Source organism: Neopelma chrysocephalum, unplaced genomic scaffold, assembly GCF_003984885.1.
Source record: "Neopelma chrysocephalum unplaced genomic scaffold, ASM398488v2 Primary Assembly neopelma1_97517, whole genome shotgun sequence".
Lineage (NCBI taxonomy): Eukaryota > Metazoa > Chordata > Aves > Passeriformes > Pipridae > Neopelma > Neopelma chrysocephalum.
The window spans coordinates 2240142-2262839 of record NW_020926159.1 but is presented as its reverse complement, the minus strand read 5'-3'; the positions used below and the strand labels follow the sequence as shown (position 1 = coordinate 2262839).

General features: G+C 40.1%; 1 protein-coding gene across 3 annotated transcripts in view; it reads left to right on the top strand.

Annotated features, from left to right (window-relative positions):
• CLIC5 (chloride intracellular channel 5) overlaps positions 1–22698 on the top strand; it is a 78406-nt gene that overhangs the window by 1288 nt on the left and 54420 nt on the right. Inside the window, exon 2 of one of the 3 annotated variants that reach the window (XM_027672648.1) lies at positions 944–1926. In XM_027672648.1, the coding sequence (XP_027528449.1) occupies positions 1405–1926 (522 nt within the window). In that variant the 5' untranslated portion in view covers positions 944–1404. Of the gene's footprint in view, positions 1–629; positions 1927–18707; positions 19069–22698 lie in introns of those variants that run through there. The other 2 variants (XM_027672650.1, XM_027672651.1) reach the window with 2 other exon arrangements.

Here is a 22698-nt window from a genome sequence, read left to right as displayed (position 1 = left end):
GATATCCTTGAAGTTCTTGAGTTACATCGGGCCAGAAATGCATCCGTGACTAAGAGATCTCACTGTTCTCTGATACTTACCTGCATCTTGTGCTGTACAATCATTGTGATTAAATTTGGTTGTTACTATGATCCTGGCACTTTTCAGGTTACCGAGGAGCCTTAGAAGGTGGATCCAAGTTTAATAAGATGAAATATTGGTTTGCTTTTGATGTTTAATTTTAGTAGTAATCTAAACTGTTCAGTATAAGAGTAAACTTGTTAACAACCATAAATCCCAGGCAGGCAGCACCTGCTACTCTACTGTGTGAAACAGCACGTCTTCCCTTGGTTGCTCTGTTTGGGGTGGATGGAATTACCATCTTTTTCTCTCACCTCTCCTCTATGTTTCTTTAAGAAATCCAACCTGGCTGTGGCAGTTATCTCTCAGAAAGTTACATGGATGAGTCAGGAGGAAAATACCTTTATTTTTCCTTTTGGCTTAAACCCAAAAGGTTAAATATAATTAGATTATAAGAATTCTTGTCATAATCTACATAATCCAGATGTAGTAAACATTGAGATAAAAAGCCTTTAGTCAGTAAGGTCTGAAGTTCTCATGACTTTAATAAATGGATAACTTTATAATAATTTGATAAATTCAGGTTTGGATCTTTGAGGAGTTTCAGCTCCATTGAATTCAGTTTCTCTGGAATGTGTATCTCTCCTAGGAGGGCAGTTCATTTTACGCTGATGCTGGCAGTATTCATCCCCTTTAGATTCTGTGCAGTGTAGTGTGTCTCTCTAGAGAAAAGGAACTGCATAGACAAGGAGGCAAATTAGATTGCTAAAGTTTGTTATGACATGGAGATACATAATGTAAATGTGATTATAATTAATCAATACATTAAGTGTATTTAATAATAGCTAATACTTATTCAGTGTTTTCTTTTCCTACATTGCAGGGCAGCTCCAAGACTTTTTAGAGTTTTGGCCCTGGTTTATAGATGAGACGAGGAAATTGCTAAATGTGAAGTGTGTGGTCCCCAAAGTGAGTCAGTGGCAAAGCTGGAAAGAGTTAAAATTTACCAATTTATATTTTTTTTATTTGTAGTTTTTATAAATGATCATCATTTGTTGATGATGTTGTAAGTAACCACTGTGAAGAACAACTGATTACAGCTCCTGAGATACCATTCCCAGCAGTCAGATCAACAAAGGGGTTAAAAGTGAGACAGCCCTATCTTTTACTTGATTCAAAGCTCTCAGTAAATGATTGTTGGAGCTCTGCCATGTATAGCAGAGCATTTAGAAAGCACACCACAGACTCTGCTTCCTCCTGAGGAGAGCTTGTCTGTCAACATCTCACTTTAATTGTAGTCTTTTAAGGTACCAGCAGGCAGGCAAATCTCACCAGCCAGCAGTCATGGAAGATCCAGCCTTTACCAACATCAGTGAAAATGTTAATGACACCAGTGTCTGTGAGGTCTCAGACTCTGAGGAAGACAAAGGGGGTCATCTTTATTATCATGTCCATAAAGATTCAGCATCTCCTTCTTCCATTGCTAATATCCCAGAGAACATGAATGGTAGTCAAGAGAACTCAGAAGATAGCTGTAGTAATTCTGTGGCCTCTCAGCATGGAGATGATGGAGAAGATGATTCTTCATTTCACCATGGTGCTGGAGAAGATGATTCTTCATCTCACTATGGTGCTGGAGAAGACCACCCATACCAGCAGATGGATCTGATGAGCCCAGGTCTGGAAGAGAAACATGTAGAGGTCATGATGCTTGAGAGCAACCTTCATTTTCCTCCGGATTTCCAGTCGCATCTGAGGCAGAGCACTTTTTCCAACTCTTCAACTTCTCTGAAGTTTCCCCTTAACAATAACTCTGGAGAAACTAACAACTTCCAGGAAGATTTTGAGATTTACATTTTTGTAAAGGTAAGAAATTGGGTGCTCCTAAGCAGACTCTAGTTTTAACCCCCAAATCAATGTGTGTGTCCTCCAAATGAGGGAAATACCCTACCCACTGTTTTGTTCCAATTCTGCTGCCTGTGTGCTGCAGGGATCCAGTCCCTTCACTTACCTCTTGCATCTTAAGGCACAGAAAGAGGTGATTTGTGTTGTGTGGAGGTGCCTGAGATTTCTTCATTTTGAGTGGAATTATGGTGAAAGTATTCTGATTGTTGCTGCAATTCATTTATTCTGTGAAATCTCCCTGCTGTTACAGCTAGACTGCTACTACTTGAACTAGTTTAGTTGATCCAGTTAAGCTGTCCCTGCATTTCACTTTCTATCTAGTAGCTGAGGGCTCAAAAGTGATAGTTATTAATGCTATGAAGAAAACTGAATATATAGTTTAAATGGAGATCATGCCTGAAAGAAGTCTTTCTTTTATTTCTTTCATTATTTAAATTATTGTATTTCTGTGATTTGTTGGATTAATCTATTTCTGTTACAATTTCAACATGTACTTTTCAATAATTTCCAGTTAGGTATAAATTACTGAAGGGGCTTTCACATTTTCTCTAACCTTATAAAGCAATACGTACGTTTCAAAACTGTAAACACCTGTGTTCTTGAATAAACACTATGTTTCCCATCATAAAAGCAATTGTACTTAACTATTCCCAAAAAAGTTCCTTCTTTTTAACTACAGAAGAAATAAATATTTAAGGTCTTGTTTCCCTTGAATAGGATGGCACACCATGAGTATAATACTCTGTTATTTCAAGAGAAGTCTCATGAAGCTTCTCACTTTTTGACATAAATAATATTATCAGTATCTGTTCCTCAGTTCCATGGGGAACTGTAGAAGCAGGAGAACAGATTTTGTTACCACACATAGTAAGAATGTCTTTACAATGTCATTATTTGGTTAGTTTAGTTCACAGAAGTAAGAACACATGATAAACTTTTCATCCTGATTTCTGTGGAAGTGGGCTGTGAGAGCCATGTGTGAGGGCCCTTGGCCTTTTTGTTACCTTCACAGTCCTTACACTGCATGACTCTCTGAAGCAGCACCTCTCCTATTTATTTTTGTGACTGGATCATGGTCATTGCTAAAAGTATGTTAATTATATGGTCAAAGTAAGAGCTGTGGTGTTAGTTCCAGTTCATATCTCTGCATGTAGTCCTGCATGGGTCTGTTAAAAGTTGCAGCAATTGAGTATATTTTGTTAGCATCTATATGGTGTAAGCAACCTGAGTGTTGTATTTTGGCTTTAAAATCATCTATATTCCTTATTCTTTTGTGTTACTCTTGTTTCAAGATAATAATGTCTTCTTTTTCTATGGATAAAATAAGAAATGGATGCAGATGCTCCCATTCAAGCAGAGTTATTTGGGTTAATCTGACTTTCTGAAGAGTGAGAAGAGGGGCATTTTGAAAAGAACTGTCATGGAGAAGGTCTAAGGAAGTCCTTTTCCTTGCCTCTGTGCAGAGTACCTTATCCCATAAAGGAACTTATCAGCTATTCTAGAGAGAAAGGCACACTTTGTGCTCTCTTCACTTGCCAAACATAAGCACCTGGTGCCTTTGAGACGTCCTTGAATCCCAAGGCATCCTTACCTGGCTGGAAAATGAAACATGAGGCTCTCAGGTGATCCATGCTGTGATCCCGATGGGCAGGGCACTGGATACTGTTGGGTGTGTGGCTGAACTGAACTCCTGTGACAGTGTTTTACTCCATGAGAAACTGATGACATATAATTTTTGGCTTTTTTCTTTTTCTTCCTTTCTGGTATCAAGGTAATAAAGCAGTAACTCCCTAGAGTGCAGATCCAGTTTTGCTCTTTTTAATTACCCAGATAGCAAAAGTCAGCCTATAAAATGGAAGGTCACAAAGTAATATATAACAGGAGTAGTGAAATACCTGAGGGCTGTTACTTCTTGCACGTTGAACCAATATCTGAGTTGTGTCAATAAATATTACTCACAGATGGGTTCCCTTCCTGTATGGTCTCTAGTTCACCTGGGCCCAGTGTTGCTCTGAAATTGGGTTCATCTTCTGGATTTGCTCTTTTCTGCAGACACCAACAGGGACAGCAGGATCTTTTGCTGTGGGACAATAGTGGTCATGACAGTTCTGGCACTATTTTTTCCTTCCTTTGTTTGTAGCATTATTAAATCTCTGCGGGTGGCTGGAAATGTGAGTATCAGAGGTCGCTGCTGACTGAAAACCAGAGAAAGTGGGAAAATTAAAAGGTTTCTAACTTAGAGTGCAGCTGGCTAGAAGAGAAATTTAACTTCATCAGGATTTTGTAAGTGCTGTTACATTAAGATCATAATTTCAGTCAGACTAGATAATCTTTACAGTAGTCCATTCTGTGTTGTTAGACACCAAGAAAATGTTTAAATCATCTTTCACTGTTTATCAGTACTTGGTTACTATGTCATGTCAGCAGACTACTTCAGGATGTGCCATAAGTCAGAAAAGGAATTCCCTGTACCTTTAACAGCAGAACATAGCATGTCCCAACATGGTGATGTTTGTGTGAATCCAGCAAGTCCAGGCTTGTCACAGCCACAATAATGCCCTTTCAATAACACTGTAATTTCTTCAAACAAAAGCCTTTGCAATTTGAGCAGAAATATGATGGACACACAGGCTGTGCTCCTGAGCACACAGGACAGCCTGGCCTAATCAGAGCTCTGAGGTCCAGCCTTCTCACTTGTACACTCTGTTTCCCTGTTGAGTAGCATGTTTGTTCTGAAGGTTTAGATTTCTTTAAAAATTTTAACTTTTTTTTTCCTGAAGCTTGAGTTGTTATTTAAACAATCGTCCTCCTATTTTCTTTTCAGAAGAAAATTATTGCCCTTCTGGTTTATTGATGACCTGAGACTGACTACAGGTTTGTACAAATGTACACATTTGTGCTATAGAAGCAGAGTTCCCAAGCAAACGGAGGTAATTCTTTACCTGAGCAATAAACACCTTGTGTTATGCAAAAAATGCCAATGTATTACAGTGGTTCAGCATCATGAACCTGCATGTTGGATCACTGCACTGGGGTAACAGAGTTATGGATGCTGGAGGGCACCTCCGGAGATGATCTGGTCCAACCCCTTACTCAGAGCAGGATCACCTAGAGTAGGTTGCTCAGGGCTACGTCTGGGCAGGTTTTCAACATTTCCAAAGATGAAGAATCCACAATTTCTCTGTGTAACCATTACAGTGTCCTACCCTTATGGTAAAGATGGGTTTTCCTATGTCTAAGTGGGATTTCTCATAGCTCAATTTGTGCTCATTGCCTCCTGTCCTTTCCATGGATGCCAGTGCTTAAGAATACTGTTTTAAGAAAGATATTGCTTTTAACTTCTCTCTACATCAGAAATTAAACTTTTAGGGGTTTCCACAGGGATTACTGCATGCTTTAGTAAAATTTCTTTAAGTCAATACTAGGGAAAGAAAGGACATTTCTGGTTTTCCAAAAGATGCTTCCCACTCCCTTGTTTCCAAGTCAGGAAGATCTAAGGGTTCTAACTTGCTGGCACAACCCTGTTCTAGCTCCCCACTGACACACAAAGTGGAGCTGAATAACAGACCATGTTCTTCGTGGGATTAATTGTTGTATCACTGCAAAAATCACACTCCTTCCCATTGAGTTGGCTTTTCTCGTTGTATGGTATCTGTTGAGAAAATTTTGTCAAGAAATGTGTATTAGTAGGTTAGAACATGAAGTTACAGAACACAGATAATTTTTGGCATGTATTATTTGCAGAGAGCAGAACCACATGGATGTCCAGTCATAAATTAGTGGTTAAACTAGTGCTTTGCTGAGCAGAATTGAGCATTTTGTAGAAGATGAAAATTAAAAGAATCCCCAGCATAGATGAACTTTTGTAGCTTCCAGTAGGACAACCTGCAGGGGGGTCAGATAAAGGGTGACGATGAGAGTATAAGTTTTTCAAATTTTCAACGACTACACTCATAATCTACAGAGTAAAACAACCATATTTGCAATTTTGGGCTGGTAGATATTTGCGAGCACAACTGGGTGTCCAAATACCTTTTAGCAATGCAAACCAGGTGGTATTTTAATTGACTCCAACAGAGCACATAAGGATAGTATTAAGCCATTTCTTCTGCAATGAGGTTTGCAGGTAGTAAAATGAGTTCAAGCCGAAGCCAGGTGGCAGGTGTAACTCTCTATATGTACATAAAATTACAGTAGTTTGGCTTTTATGACATTTTACCTTTTGCAAATATTTTTTATAATAAATCTAATGGAAGTAAGCAAATATTATTTTGGTCTTATGAATAAGCTTAAAGAAAGGTTGAATGATTCATAATCCACCTTTTAAATAGTTTTAACTGAGCAACTCCAGCAAGGAAAAGATCCAAGAACTATTTTTGGAGTTTTCCAGTCTTGGCAGATTTACAGACCAAGATGCAACATGCTGAAGTTGACACCTGCACAGCAGGAAATGACTCATGGGGAGCCAGTGTTCCTAATCTCTTTTTTTATAATTATAATTAAATTAATGGTTAATTATTCCTTCAAATAGTCTTGAGAGAGCTTACAAGTACAATTAAGTATTGAAATACAAGTCTGGAATATCAAGTGATAAGACGTGTCCTCCTGCTCTCAATCTTATCCAGACTATCCCTAACAGACTCTTCTTTGGAAACATTCAGTGATGCCAATTCAGTGCTTCTGCCAATTAGCCTCTGTCAGTGCTTAATTGTTGTCTTGAGAAAAACATTTTCCTTTATTAAAATTCTGCTGCTCTGAATTATGCTGTTTTTATAGATAGCTCCTTTACATATATAGAACACAGATACCAAAAGTGCTTCAGTTCCTTCAGCTTTCCTTCAAGCTTGAGTTATCATTTCTAAATGTTGTGTGATTTGTTTTAGGGTTTTGTTTGGTTTTTTTGGTAGGGTGGGTTTTGTTTGTTTGGTTTTGGTTTTGTTTGGTTTTGTTGTTGTTTTTGTTGTTTTTTGTTTTGGTTTGGTTTTTGTGTTTCAGTTTGGTTTTTGTTTTACCTTTTCTAGTCTTTTTCCAGTTAATTTATATGATTCTTATGCTCCAGTTTTCAGATACAAGTAGTGTATATAGCATTGCCAATAAAAATTACTACAGCAAGTGCATCTTTAATGCATCATCTGTCCAACTCTCTAGTCAGGACACTTTATCTGCTGTATTGTAGCATATTTTTGAATTCTTTGACATTTATATGGTTCATCTAGCCCTGGTGTTTTCCCAATAAATGCTTCTGTAAGGGTGTTGACCATTTATTATTTGCCCATTTGCAAGCAGGTGTAATGCAGTAGTATTGCACAGTTTGCAGCTGCTGTTTGACTTTTAGAGCATTAGGTTTTTCTCCTGTGAGCATTTAGGTTTCTCCTAGTGGTGTGATCAGACTCTGATGACTCGTCACTGAAAACAGCATGAGTTTGGAGTCAGACAAGTGCTGTGATACAAATCCAGTGTGAGGGACACCATTGCCAGTGCTTTTGCTCTACTAACTCAGAGAACAGAGATACATCTCTAACACCTCCACACCACACTGTGCAGACACAGCGTGGCTTTATGGCTCCCCCTGTCACAGATAGGAGATCGGTAATCTCTTAAGTCATAATATATAAACCTAATAGTTATGTAATCTTATTTCTGAGGAGAAAAACTGTGTTGTAGGTCTCTTCACAGCTGGATTTCTGCCCATCCGAATTACTCTGTGTGTGTGTGTGTGTGTGAAAAGATTAGCGAGTGGCCGTTCGGTTACAGATAACATCCAGTTCCCCGACTATCAGTCATGAACAGAACATGTGTTTTAGCAGCAGGGCAGAGCAGTTTGCTTAATCTTTTGGATACAAAGGGCAAAAGGTCTTGCTTCTGACCCTTGCTGGGTCTGTGGCTCATTCAGGCACTTTTTCTGACTGTGGGAAGGTCCATAAATCAATTTTCAGGTGACAGTCCCATGCCACCCTCAGTGTGTGGCTCCAGTCATGGTGGTGGCCGGGCACAGTGCAGTAGCATAGCAACAGCTTCAGAATACAGACCTGGATTACCTAGGAAATTGCTCCTGCACAGTGATTGCAGCAATGGCAAATGCAATGTAAATATCTAGGTCATACCGAGGAAAAATTAAAACAGGATTTATTGACTCGTTTATCTTTCCATGTATTTTCCTTTTTCTGATGCTTTCTTTGATGTTCTGAAAACAAGACTGTTATCCCAGCTTGGAATGTTCTTTTCCTTTTAAACATCTCAGTGCCTACATTTTAGGATTAGAAAATGTTTGGATTTGTGGATTGATTACTTCCTTGCTGCCCATGAAAACTTATCTCTGTAGTTAATACTCTTATGTCATCTGTTAAATGGATTCTGTCCAATACAGAGCGATATATATTATTTCTGATTGCTTATTGCAGAAGTACCTAAAAAGCAGCTCCACTGAGACTGATGTTTACATACACAAAATAATACATAATCCCTGCAGAGCAACTGGTAATGATATATGGAAATTATTTTGGAGTCTGCAAAAGGAAAGCAGCTTTTCTGCTCTGCTCTTTGTTTTCTTCAGATATCAAGGGTCAGATTTGACTTACCCAACTTAAAGTGTGTCTGTAAGCCATTAACTACGTCTCTGCAGGATGTCTAGGCTCCTTTTGCAACAAAAAGCTATTTAAAATAGCACAATGGGATGTTAATTCTGGTGGCCAAGTGCAGGCATCAGCTGTAGGGTGAGGTTAGTTGTTCAGTAGACTCCATTCATTGTATGGAGTAGGGGCCTAACTCAGTTTTCCAGTGATGGTTTAGCTGTCTTAAGGCTTCCTTCCTGGCCTCCAGCTGCCTCTGCAGAAGGCCACAGGTCTCCCATAGATCCTTTCTTGTACATATTTACAGATTTCCTCAGCTATCCTAGGGCCTTTCAGTGCTGCTGCCTATCTTTGTTAGCCAGAAATGTCATTAGAAATTCTTCCTAATTTTAATATCTATTAGCTATGAAATTTCCAGATAAATACTGGAGAAAATCACTCAGGAATACTGAATTTCATAGAGTAGATTTGTTGACCCAAGAGTCCTTTCTTTAGCTTTTTGTTTGTTTTGTTGTTTTTTTTTTGATACCACACTGTGATTTAGGCATGGTGGGTAACCTTTCTTGCACATTTCATGGGCTCTTCCACAGGGCATCAAGAAGTGCCCTTAAGAATGAAAACAGGACTCATATCCTAGTTGTTTAAAGAAAAAGTAAGTTGTCCAAGAGCTCAGTGCTGCAGCGTGCTGAATGCTCTGATGCTTATCCCTGAAATGAATAAACCACATGCCTAATGTTTTAGCGTAAAATAACTTTAACTCACATTTTTCTCAGTAATTTAAAATTAATAAAATTATGTTTCTACTGAAATACTTGATTGCGTTTGGATAAGGAGGAATAGAAAGAACTTCTCTTTTAATAAACTGGGGAATCTTTACAGAAGAATCATAGTAGGGAAGAATCACAGTGTTTAAGAGGAAGTTAAATCATAGAATCATAGAATGGTTTGTGTTGGAAGGGACCTGAAAGATCATCCAGTTCCAACCTCCTTGTCATGGGAAGGGACACCTCTCACTAGATCAGGTTGCTCCAAGACCCATCCAACAAGGCCTTGAACACTTTCAAGGATGGGACATCCACTATTTCTCTGGACAACCTGTTCCAGTGCCTCACCACCCTCACAGTTATGAATTTCTTCCTAATATCTCATCTAAACCTACTCTCTGTCAGGCTGAAGTCATTCCCCCTTGTCCTGTCACTACATGCTCTTGTAAATAGTCTCTCTCCATCTTTCTTGTAGCCCCTTTGGTACTGGAAGACCACCATTAGGTCACCCTGGCTAATGGGGAACTCTGGTCACCTGATAAATCCAGCCACATAACATCTGAGAACAAGCATCTTTCTTACTTGTGGAAGTGATTCAGCTGCTGGGACACATTAGAGGCCTGATCCTGAGAAAAGCAGCAATTGGAGGTTTGGCAGGATACCCCAGGGCATCTAACATGGCCCTTGAGGACTGTGTCTGAACAGTCTAACCCCACCATCAATTGCTCAGAGCCTAAAGTTGCTACAAGGTCATATTTCCATGAAAATATGGTAAACAAATATACTGGAGAAAAGTCCAGTATCAAAAATCTGTTATACACCATGTGGCCTATTTTCAGGAGGCACCAGTCTGTCTTCCCTTTCTTTGGCAAGCACATGGATTTGTAAATATCAGCAGCAAGTAGTTCCTAGTTACATAATGCATAGTTACACAGTGACAAAAAAAGAACACCTTTGTAAAAACTACACAGATTGTTTTATGTATATCACACTGAAGGACTGCATGCTCTAATGGATTTTATGAGGCACCTTAAATTTACTGATTTTCAGCAGATATAGGCAGGATGCTTATCTGTTAAATCAGTAACTTCACCGTGGTCCGAACTATTCACGTACTCGGTGTTTGCGCTTTAATGAGCCCTTATAACGAACGGCAGAAGTGCAGAGCAGCAAATTCAGAGTCATTTGGCTCCTCCCTGTGAGATTGCTGAGAGTGAAGTTTGGACGGAGCAAGAGTTTCTTGCCGGCATCGAGTGTGGATTGGCCCCGACACCACGGCTGATAACAGCTAAAAATAGCACCGGTATAAAAGCCCGGCCAGCGGCTCAGCTGCCCTGGCATTCCCTCCTCGACTGCCAGCCAGGGAGGAGACCGTGTTCTCCAAGTCCCTGCAAAATATGTGACCAAAGAACACCCTGCTGTCTCATCCCACTTAACAATTAACTTGTGAAGTCAAACACACACACTGGACTGTGTGACTCATGGGGACAGTAACGAAGTTATAGAAAAAAAAAAAAGACACAAATCGAAGGTCAGATTTTCCAAGCAAGTTTTCCCATCACAGCATGGCAGGTGGGCTGGTGGAATGTCTTTGGAAGTGTGCTTGCAGAATATCTGTGGTTTTGTGTACAAGAATGTTATAATATACTCATAATATAATCACCTGTATGGAGAGCATACTCTGTGACGATGGAATTCTGAACACTTGGAAAAACAAACGTGTTTTCATTTGACAATGGTTTGACTAAGCTGGCATTGAGGAGTTCAGAAGTCTATTCTTAGCTTGCTGTTGATTCTGGGGAAATTGGGTCACTTCCTTGCATTTCTGTTCCCTTTCAAGCACTGCCTGTCTTCTGTTTTAAGCTGTAGGCTGGGGGATCAGTGACTTCAGTGACTGAGTGCATTGCAAGATAAACTTTTGGGTATCTGAAGCACTCTGGATGAATAAAGAAGTCTCCCCCTTTAAAGTCTGGCAAAAGTTACGCTGAATTGAAAACAGGATGTAATCAGGGAAAGCATTAGGAAGTTTTAAAAATCAGCAGCATTATCAGCCCTATCAATAGTAAACTATTCCCACATGTATTACTTGAGTTGCTCTGAGTCCTCCTCTGTGATTTTATCAAGCTTTGCACTGTGAAGTTTGTATGTGTGGATTCCCCTTCATTTTAGTTACAGTATTTTATTTTTTTTCAGCTTTACAATAATACAGTGAAAGGTTTATAATATCTTACAAGATTGACAGATGACCTGGCTAAAATGCCTTCAGTTCTGATTTGATATGCTTAATTTTCTGAAAAGGTCACTTATAAGGACATTTAATTACCTTTTATTTTATTGTCTTAGGTCAATCTGTCATGGCAAACAAGATAATTGCAGAGCATGTTGGCTAGGTAGTTCTGTAGCCTTTCTCTGGTCCAGAGACCCGGCTTTGACAGGGGTGGCAGAAACTCCCACAGCTGACTTGTGTGATATAGACGGATATCAGAGCTGAGGAGAGTCAATCTTTACAACACATTTAACTTCCTCCTTTTGAACTCTTTGCTTCTCCTCTTGGAAGGTCAATTTGCCGTGTTTACATGTAGCAAAGAGCTAACTGCAGAATCTCTTATTGGTGCCATCCTCTGCAGGGGAATTTAGGCTCTCTCTCGACATAATGAGATACCTTTATATGTATTTATTAATTAGTCTGGCATCAAATCTTAGTTGATGCTTGGCTAGAAAGGGGCTGAAGTTGCTAATGAGCAAAGGGCTCCATGTCTCATCAGCACTTTTCTAACTGATGTCGGTCCTAGTGCCTTTGCTACAGAATTGTACCATAGTCATCATCAAGGTCAGAACACTGAGACTGCAAAGAGGACCATGGAGCTTTGACATTCCAGTGTTTTATGAGGTTGCTTCCAGGTTTTGCAGTCAGTGACAAAGTGTCCACACCTTCCTTAGAGAAGTGATACCTGCTACATGCTCTGTGAAAATTTTGTGATTTTGGGAAAAGATAAAACATTTTTGGAAAATCTTCCATTTAAGAGGAAAAAAATCTTATGTCTTTCTAGTTAAGACTACCCTGTGTTCCCAATTCTCACAGACTTAAACAAGACCCCACTGCTATTGAGACTGTGCTCAAAGCTGAATTTTACACTAAGATTTACTTCCAGTCTTAAGGCAAACTCTTTAAAAATGGTCACCCCCACCTCTCTCTTAAGAATGTGGGATGTGGTCTGTGAAATCCTGATAACCTGTGCATGGTGGTCACCAGCGAAAATCTGCTAATGTGAGAGTGTATTTGCAGAAGAGGAGTTCACATCTGTTCTTAACTAACCACCTTCCTCCAATTCATCCTGGTTGTCTGAATTAACTCTTCAGTGAAAAGCATCCTCAAGCAAAGAAAAACGAAAATGAGATATCACCAAGTCAACATCAGGTGCTTCAAGACGTTGAACTCTTATGTTGAAGTTCGTAAGACAGAAAAAAAGAGCAAACAACTCACCGTTCATTTCACAACAACTTACGATGATGCACTGAGGCAAGTGAGCTGGCAAACTTTGTGGAAACTTTATCACAGAAGAAGTACCAAAAGGTAAAATGAAAAATGAACGAGGGCAATTTTCCAAGGAGAACTAAAAGAGTTCTCCAGTTCACTGTAAGGCTCAGAGTCAGCCAGCTGCATTAACCCAGGAGTACAGCACTGCCACTGACCAGGTGGACCATATGCAGAGGTTAAACTTTGCTCCATAGAGAGGTGTAAGGATGTCGATCCCTGCTATTTCACACTGATCAAGCGTAAGTTTATCAGGGAGCCAAAAGCCTGAGGCCCTTTTTTAAAGCCAAATAGTACAATACACCACAGAGGATCCTGAAATCCAGTGTGCAGATCCATGCACATAACCTGCTGTGCAGGTACTGATGCCAACATGTGAACCCATGGGAATTAGCCTCAGTCATGAGTAATTTCAAACTGAGTTGTTAAAGGCTTCATCTTTTAGACATAATGTGCATCAGAATGTAGAAAGTAATTTCTGCTCTCAGCCAAATTGTTTGCTAAACAAGAGTGTGAAACACAAATGTATCCAATGAAATCAGCAGCAACTGTGCATTCTTTGGCATTATTTACTGTGAGAAACTGAAACCTACCCTGAGATCTGCATGGGCTGTACACGTCATTTTGAACACTTTCTGTAAATAATAATTCATAAATTGGGATTGGAGTAGTGTGTTGTGTGCTGGTCTTTACTTTGGGGGGATTTAATCCTAGTTTGCATTTACATGCTTCAAATCCTAATTAATTTAGACTTGGTTTATGACAAGAAGCATACCAAGAAGTGAACAGAAATAATCTAAATAGGGACTTGCACTATGAACTCTTGCAAATTAGGACAGGGATAGGCACTAGTTACTCTGTTGCAGACTTGTAAGTAAAATCATGTAATTTTAGTTCTATGACAGCAGTGAGTCAACAACAATGGGTACATCATCCTTACCTGGTGCTGTTTTTCTTCATCACGCTTAACAGCATGGAGGATTTATTATGAAAAGCAAGGGCTGAGGATTTCTACATTCCTCCTTTCATCAGTTACATTACCCATATAGCCCACAGTTCGGGACAATCTGTAATGCTCTCCATTGTATCCCCTACAATACCACTTTCCAGAGCAGTCTCAGTCCTGGTTGGAAGTATCTTTTGTTTTTAATTGAAATGGCAGTTTTGGAATGATAGTAAAACAGAGGAATACACTGCTGCCCTCTAGAAGCCTCTTCACTGAATGCAGCATTAGGAGATGATTTTGTACCTTTTCAGTCCCACTTCCTTATGAATGGATACCTGTGGCTGTCTCAGTGCAAGCACTGAGATAATTATCCATAATAAAATCCCTTTTCACACTGAACAGCAGCAGGTTTTTCTCTTAAAAGTGTTAATGCTTACTAATGTTACAGCAAAGTCTGGTACTGCGTCCATGTGAAAACATAATTATATTTAAAAATAGCTTCAAGCTTTTGGAATAGAACTTACTATGCAGAACTCCAGTCTGAGCTGATTCCAGTGATCTGCCTTTCTGTTGAAGAGTTTCAGCCAGAGACCTTTAGAGCTAAAATAATGCATTTTCATAATAAGATAAAGGAGAGCTGCTGTAGATCATGGCTGTGATGGATTCTTAAGGTCTGGGTTATAGAGTGGGTTATCTCCAATTTGCCAGTTAATGGACTGCAAAGTTTTCTGGCCTAGGTTTGCCATCCCATCCTGTCTCTTGGGACATTCAGGCTGCACAGCTGTTGTATCACTTGATGTCTTTTGTTCCATGCCCTTGAGTGTGGGACAATTTATAAGAAGGAAAAAAAATCCCAGTTCTTCCATCAAACCAACACACTTTGAGGTACTGTATGTCTCTGGAGTTGAGGGAAAATATCTGCTTGCCCAGCCTTGGCATGAGGCTGATGAGAAGAGCTTTGTACATCCTTGCATGTCTTGTACATCTGTGAAGGGGAACATTCTGTCTGGCCCCAAATATCTGAGACAAATCCTTTTGATTTTTCTGAAGATCAATCAAGACGTTCATAGTGAAACACTGTAATTCAAAAGGAAACTAAAATGATTGGATTGATTCATTGGAGTTGTTAACTTGTTAAGTAATTAGCATGTCAAAGCTACAAGAATGCAATAAATGCAATTGCAAATTGCCAGTAATTGAGAACTGAACCTGGGAGAGATATTTTCATAACCCACTCAAACATGCTGGGTTAGTACCTGGTTATGCTTAGGTGTGGGGTTTTTGGCATCTAAGCAGTTAAATAATTCTCAGATAAAATCATAGCCCCAAATACCATTTACTGCAGCTGCACCATGTTTTTACTTCTTTTCATCACAACGATGAAAAACATTGCCTGTGTTGTATAAAACTTGCAATACCCTGCTCTTATGGAATGAACTGGATGGAAGCATCAGGAGATGGATATGCTTTGTGCCCTGATCCTTCTTAGTAACTTAGCGGCCTGCTGGAGAACTGCATGATAGAATTACATTCTGGATGCTTGGCCTCTGATTCACCCCCTCGGGACAAATCTTTGCTGGAAGTGAAGCTTGGATCAGGCCCGTGAAAGCTGATAGTGCGTCAGTTCACCTACAATAGGCCTTATGTGGAGATGTCGCTTTTCCTTTTCTGAAGCTGTTCTCTTTTTTTATTAATGGGATGACGTGCTCATATTCATTTATATATCCCATAAAACCTCAAACTATAATGACTTGGCTTATGAGGAGTTCATAATTCAGTGTCTAATGTTCTTGTGTGTAACTCAAAGCCTCTGCTACTTCTGACTTGTGAGAAAATGATAGCCCAAACTAAGTGACTTATTCTTTACAGTAAAATGAGAGTGTACTAATTATTTATCAGTATCTTACCCTTAATTTGGCCAAAGAAAGAGCTGATTTCATAATACAAAACAGAGCTGTGTAGGCAGTAAAAACCATTATAGTCAAAGAGGTTCCACCCAGATGTAAGCGATAAGTCAGTTTTATATGACAGAAAAGCAGTAAATGCATGAATAGATTCCTAAAGTAGTGCATATATATATATATATATTCCCTCCTACTCACTGATTTCTACAATGTTTATCCTAAATTCAGCTTTCAGAATCTCTTTTTTTTTTTTAAAGAAAAGCATTATATGAATAAGGACTCTGTCTTGTTTGGTCTCTTCTAGGGATTCCATAGGGAGATTTTTGAAAGTTAGCATTTTTTTGAGGTGGGCTGAGTTATTCTCTCTGTGGACACCTAAATGCACAGCTGGAACACCAGATGTGTGGTATTCAGTCTACAGCTTCTGTAGCTTCTGAGCATCCCATATCAAGTCCTGGGGCAAGGAATGAGAGCAAGGTGATGCCTTATGGGTGAAAATGGATGGGGAAGGGACCTTACAGGGGCACCATTGTCCAGAATCACCTTGAACCAGGTGTGATCTGGCCCTTTTCTGCAGTATTTTATATCTGGGTCAGGATGAAACTGCTTCAGGGTATCTTAGCTCCTTTTCTCTGTATTGCACAGTTTCCATTCTGCTTTGCTGAGCCTCAGCACAATAATCTTTGTCTGCAAACTAATTATAACACACTACTAAACCCAGACAGTAATTAGGAGGGAAGGATTTAAATGTTTTGACACGATGAGTCTCTACTGAAATTGCTACATTTAGAGTTTAACTTTCACAAGTGCAAGGCACGCACAACTTCTGAAGTGGGAGATGGCACGTGCATAGAAATCAGGCACTAAAGCCATAGATTTCTTTTACTTAATAATTACAAGAGAATTTGTCTGACCATTATGTGTTTATCTTGTTGCCCTGGGTTCTCTTTATTACCCATGGAAAAATTAGACACTTCTAGGGCACAATTTTTCATTCCAAAATAGACATCTAAATAGGTCACATGCATTACATCTTGTGCCAGTATCTCGAAAGTTGATTTTATTTCAACATTTTGATTTAGCATTAGCAGCATTAACTCCTTTACTATGCTCACAGCTGGAAGTGTTTTCCCTTCTAGAGCCAATATATATGCTCTGTGATATAAATTGTTTAAAGCACTTGCCTATATCAAAACAGTGTTTTCAATGAGGCTGGAGCTACAGGTAACTTCAGTCAACATGACCCACTTCCCATTATTTCCAAGGAAACCTCATTAAAGGGATAGTACGTCATCGTGGGGTGCTAAAGCAAAACAATTTTTCAGCAAACCCCTAAGTCTTATAATTGTATAGTTGATAATACATTATTTAGGGATGCATTTTAGAGATATGGTGACTACACTTGAGTTTTTGGCAGACTTTTATAACTGTAATGCATAATTACAATGCAATGATTCTTTCTGCCACATGTAAGTACACTTAGCCCGTGCCCTTGGAAGCTTGCCTGTAGGCCTAAGAGTAATCATACTATATATGTTTGGTAATTAATGTGCCTAGTCCAAAAATTACATGTAGAAATTTGAAATCAAAGGAGTAATAACACTTAATTCTCTTACAGTTAACCTTCCAGTTATTTGAATGAGTGCTAATTAGATCTAAAAACCATAAGCACACTTTTACAGTAATTATAATGTTGATTATGCTGTAATTATGGTTGCAACAGCATAATGAGATTTACTTGTTAACCATTTCAGTCCTTCATGGAGTGCACACAAAGCAGCTGTTTGGGGAAATTCCCATAGAGCTTATCCAAAGGGCCATGGAGATGATGGCTGTGACTGCTCTGGACCTGTGTTAAATGCCTAGAGGTCATGGAGGAAACTAGAGATCATCACAAAAGCGCACAGCTAAGAGCACTTTCAGGAAAGGCGAGTGTTTGATCATGTCAAAACCATCCCCCAAAGGCCTCTCTGTGTCAGAAGGGAAAGGTGAAACTGCTCGTGTCTGGCAGGTCGAGCTGCCAACAGCCTGTGAGCTGGTCCCAAAACAGAATCAAGGGGCAGCAGTGCAGGAAGGGGCTGCCTGAGGGCAGGAGGACATGAAGTCCCTCCAGGCAGTGATGGGGATGAGGAGGAGGTCCCACTACCCCCTTTGCCTCTGCCCATTGTCCCCTCCCATGCCAGCACTCCCTTCCTCCATGCCTTTTGGCTGTGTCAGGCCTTTCTATCCTGTGCCACCTCATGCTTAGGGTTGCTGTGTGGTGACCTCTGAGTCACGCAAGGAATGCAGGGTGAAGGAAGGGAGTAGAGATGACAATATGTCAGCAGCAGGCTGAGGCCTTTGGAACTGTTCTTCCATGCTCCACCCCAGTGAATCATTGCTCTCCTGTCCCCCCTCTACAACCAGCATCCCGAGGGACATGCTGAGAAATAGTTATGGGACCCAAACATTCCCATTCCTCTGCTCCTGAACTCCATCAACAGTGCTGGCACCACAGGTGCTTCTCTCACCTGAGTATTGAGTTTTGGCTTCTGTGCCCCTTTTTACCACACACATGGGGGGTTTTGCTGAGGCAAAACTCTGCTTTTCTGCACACCCCTTGTACCGATGCCACGGCCAATGCAAGTGCATTGGGGCTCTTTTTTTCCTTACCGTTCTTAGCAATAACAATATTAGGATTTTGAACAGCTAGAAGCAGGACAAACACTCCTCAGAAAAGCAGGAAAAAACATCACTGCTGCTTAAAGCAACAAAACCAGGCTTGCTGCAGAACTTCCTTCTTCCCTGTCCCTGGTGCTCCCAGCTGTAGAATAAAGGGAGGGAACGACAGAAATGCTGAAAACGGGGAAGACCAGAATTGTTTGCTCAGAGACTGATCCTCCCATAGGTACCAGAAGCTTACCTCCTCCCCTGTGAGTTAACTCCACCCTCTTTTTTATGCTCTGGGCGATTTTGTCTCCTCCCCTGTGAGTTAACCCCACCCTCTTTTTTTATGCTCTGGGCTATTTTGGGCAGGCAGCAAGGGCTGCAGCTCTGACAGATGAGGGTACTGTACCAGAGCACAGCAGCACTTGTTGCTCTGAAGAACTACACAACTGTAACAGGGACTGCTTCTCTGCTGCCTGCCTTTTTTAAATTATTATTAATTTATTAACCTGCAAACTTGTTTTCTCCACTGCTTTTGAGCTTTATCATTATTACAAATGATATTTTAAGAGCTTTGTGAGAGCAGTTGGGAAGGGAAACTCACCTGCTGTGCAGTTGAAACCTCCTTTTGCCACTTTAATAGAGGGAGATCAGCTGGTGGCCTTGGGGGTGAAAAATGACAGACTCTGTTGCTGCTAACGGGGAAGGAAAGGACCCTGAAATTGAGCTCTTTGTGAAGGTAAGTTGTGCTGTGAACTGGACACTGGTGTGACTCTCGGATCAGCTCGGCTTCTACTGAATAATCAAACTTTAATTTTCTGGCACTGAGCTGAAGTGGTGCTTTGACAGCCTGTTATCTCTTGCACACACGCTCACACTGCTTTCTTCTTCGTGACATTAGAATTAGGTAATGTTGTGAAGGGAAAGTCAGAGTTCCTGTGTTTTATTGTTAATTCTCTCCTCATGAGTTTGTTCTGTTATTCTTAGCCTGCTGCCTGCAATTACTGTGTCCTAACTTTAGACTTTAGGCTGTAGACTTCAGGTTTTCCACTATGAATCCTGACTGCCTTCTCCATTTTTGGGAAGAGCTGAGGGGTACCATGATTTGGTACCTCAGCAGACACTGTAAGGTCTCAAATGCTGATGGACCATAAAACAATAAGGATTGAGATAAGGTGTCAGTTTTCTGATTATTTTCTGCAATACTTTCTTTTTTCTAAAGCAGTAAAAACTGAGTCAGTTTTTACTTTTGGTTTCCTCAGCCTGAAACTCATTCTGATTTTATAGAAGGGTAACTGAGAACAGAAACCGATTTAATGAATACATAGAAATATAAGTACACCTGTTATATGGTAAGGTTTCAGAATGTTTCAAGTTGGGTATGACTGTCGCTCTTTGGCTATGAAAATCTTACCATTCAAATCAGTGGCACAGTTCAAACGCATGACACATACAACTTTATTAATAGCAAACTTTGTGGAAACTCTGTCCCAGTGAAGAGCTCAGATTTTTGATATTCAGAGTATGTTTTAAAAGCCTCTACACACATTGAGGCTGAAATCCACTATGCTCGTGTAAAATCGTGGAATCATAGAATCATAGAATGGCTTGGGTTGGAAGGGACCTTAAAGACCATCTTCCAACTCCCCACCATGATCAGCAACACCTTCCACTAGACCAGGTTGCTCAAAGCCTTGTCTAGCTGGTCTGGAACAGTAGCAGGTATTTGGTCTCTTCAAGCCTAAACCATCCCTGTAAATCAATAGGATTATTATTAATATGTGGAAGTTACCTCAGACCCTTTGCAAACAGTACTGAATGATTAGGAAAGCAAATTCCAACCCCTCCCTTCTGTCAAGTTGAGGGTATATAATTGCTTTTTACTCCCTGATGGATGTTTTGGGCTGTAAGTTGAAATGTCAGCCACATCCATGATGTGTATACATGGCTTCTTCACACATCTTTCAAAACCAGTCAGTTTAGGTGCAGCTGTTCTGACTGAGCCAGCAGTGAGGTCTTTTTCCCTAGCAAACAGATTTTACAAGAATTTCTGGTTCATAAATGCCCAGCAGATCCTTCGTGCAGAGCTTAATGTATTAAAATGGACCTACATGGGTCCATACAGCCAGACACCTCACCTCTGGTGTCTAGAAATAAGTAATTTCTACCACAGTGAGTTTAATGGAGACATTTATGGGCTAAAAAATAGGTTGGAGGGGTTGTTTGGTGCTCTATGTCATCACAAATGTCAAACCTTCAGCTACTGATTTGTTTTAGTGCCCACACTATTTTACTGAGGCTGATACAGATCTTTGTGATATGTGGTTCCTTGACTGCATCAGCTGTTAAAGTGAAGGTCATTCCCCAGATTCATTGTGTGAAGTTCTGGATCCATAAGATACTGGAAAAAATGAGCACTGCATTGAACTGAGCCATGCCATCACCTGAAGATTTATAACTCCAGAAAGAACATTTTTAGTAATGTGACTTCCTGCATAATGCATATTACAGAATTGCATAGAGACTCTCACATAAAACTCATAATTTGCAGAACTGGAGCAGAAGAATTAATGGATATCTTCCTGAAGACTTTCCATTTAAAGTGAAAAATTGCAATTCTTGATGTTTTGGAAAGGTGCCACTAATTTAATTAGAAGTTTAGAAGGTTGTATAGTAACACATGTAAGCAGAGTATTAAATTATACAGCTCAGAAGTTGTAAAATAAAAAAGAGAAGAACATCCAAAGGAGAGATGAGTGGAAAGCTGAAAAACAGGAGCTTGTAAGAGAGTCATGAGCAGGTGACAACTTTTCTGGAGCATGAATTTGAAAAGAATAGGATATTATTAAGGGGAAATAAACAGGAAGGCTGATCCAGGAGAGAATCTGCAAAGGAGAAGGCACTTCTTCTGTCTGTCTTAAGGCTGGTAAGAAGAACAGAAAAGTGCAACTTCTGGATGAATATGACATACTGGGACAAATGGCAAATCTAATATACTAGACCAGACTTGAGGCGAGTTTTAATAGCAGAGGATGTTGGGATCAATGAGAAATTCATCATTTAATTTTTGTGGAATTAATACTTAAGGGAAAGAGTTCTGTGCTGCATCCTTGGATGAATGCACAGCCAGAAAACACAGAGTTCAGTGAGAAAATGTAGGGCAGTAGATGTGGCATGGAGGAAACTATCTTCCACAAGCACAAATAAACCAGAAAGGGCTGTTTTTCTCCAGCCAAAGAGTCTCTAATAAAAACAGTTTCTGTCTCAGGTTAAAAAAAGAAAGGTGTTACACAATTGCTCTATTTCTCCTTTCTATTTAACAACCAGGAGCACAGGAGCCTCAGAAAGAAAAGCAGAGAGCTGGTTGTAAACAAAAGAGCTGTGCTGTAACCTAATGCAGGTTGGTTCAGGATGTCCTGAGCCCGCAGACAGGCTGGGCACCACCAGGACACAACTGAGCTGCTATGGCAGAGACAGGTTAAGTGGTTATCACAGCTGTTTGTTACCATCCCCTTTGATTTCACTCTTTTTCTAACAGTGCCCTAACCTGGATCTGTGAGATTTTTTTTTTTGTGAACCAGTGTTTGTTTTTGCAAGATGCCTGGTTGAGAGGTAACCACCCCAAATCTGGGGCAGGACACAAGGAGATGGATGGTGAGAGCGGGCAGAGCTGAGGAGCAGTGAGGTCTGCCACCACCTTGATCACATGGGCAGTTCATGTAAGCAGGGTTTTGCTGAACACTGAAACTCTACAGCAGCAATTCCCTCTCTAAACTTGTTTGACAGGGAATTGGAAGAGGCTGCCAGAGAAAAAAGCTTGATACGCAGCAGCGCGAGACACTGGCGGCAGCGGCTCTGGGGAAGTGAACATCAGGAGATTGTGCTTGCTCTGTGCTTAACCCAGCTTGTTGTAACTCAGGTTAATTTTAAATCTTTGTGTACTGGAGAAGCAAAGTGCTTCTGCATAAATGATAGACCAATGGAAGGTATATTTAGGTTTTCTTGGCGATGTGACACCTGTATACGTGACCGTAATGACTAAACCGAAATTGTGCTCTTTTTGCATGCAGTAACAAAATTAAAATCCATAGGGGAGGACCACAGAACTTTTGTGACTTCTTTCTGTTTGCAGTGCAAATAGATGTTTGGATGTACGTTCCTTGCCCTTCAGGATTAGAGTAGTGCCTAATATTTAGAAAGTTACTTTGAAAGGAGATATTTTGTACACATGGAAAACAAAACATGATGCAAAGAAAACTGTCTATCTGCATCGCTCAGAATGAGTACAGTCTAGAAAGCAAATAACCCACACAAATGGGCCTAAGTGCTTCTCATTTTAAAAGTCTTCCTGCTTTAGAAATACTCTATA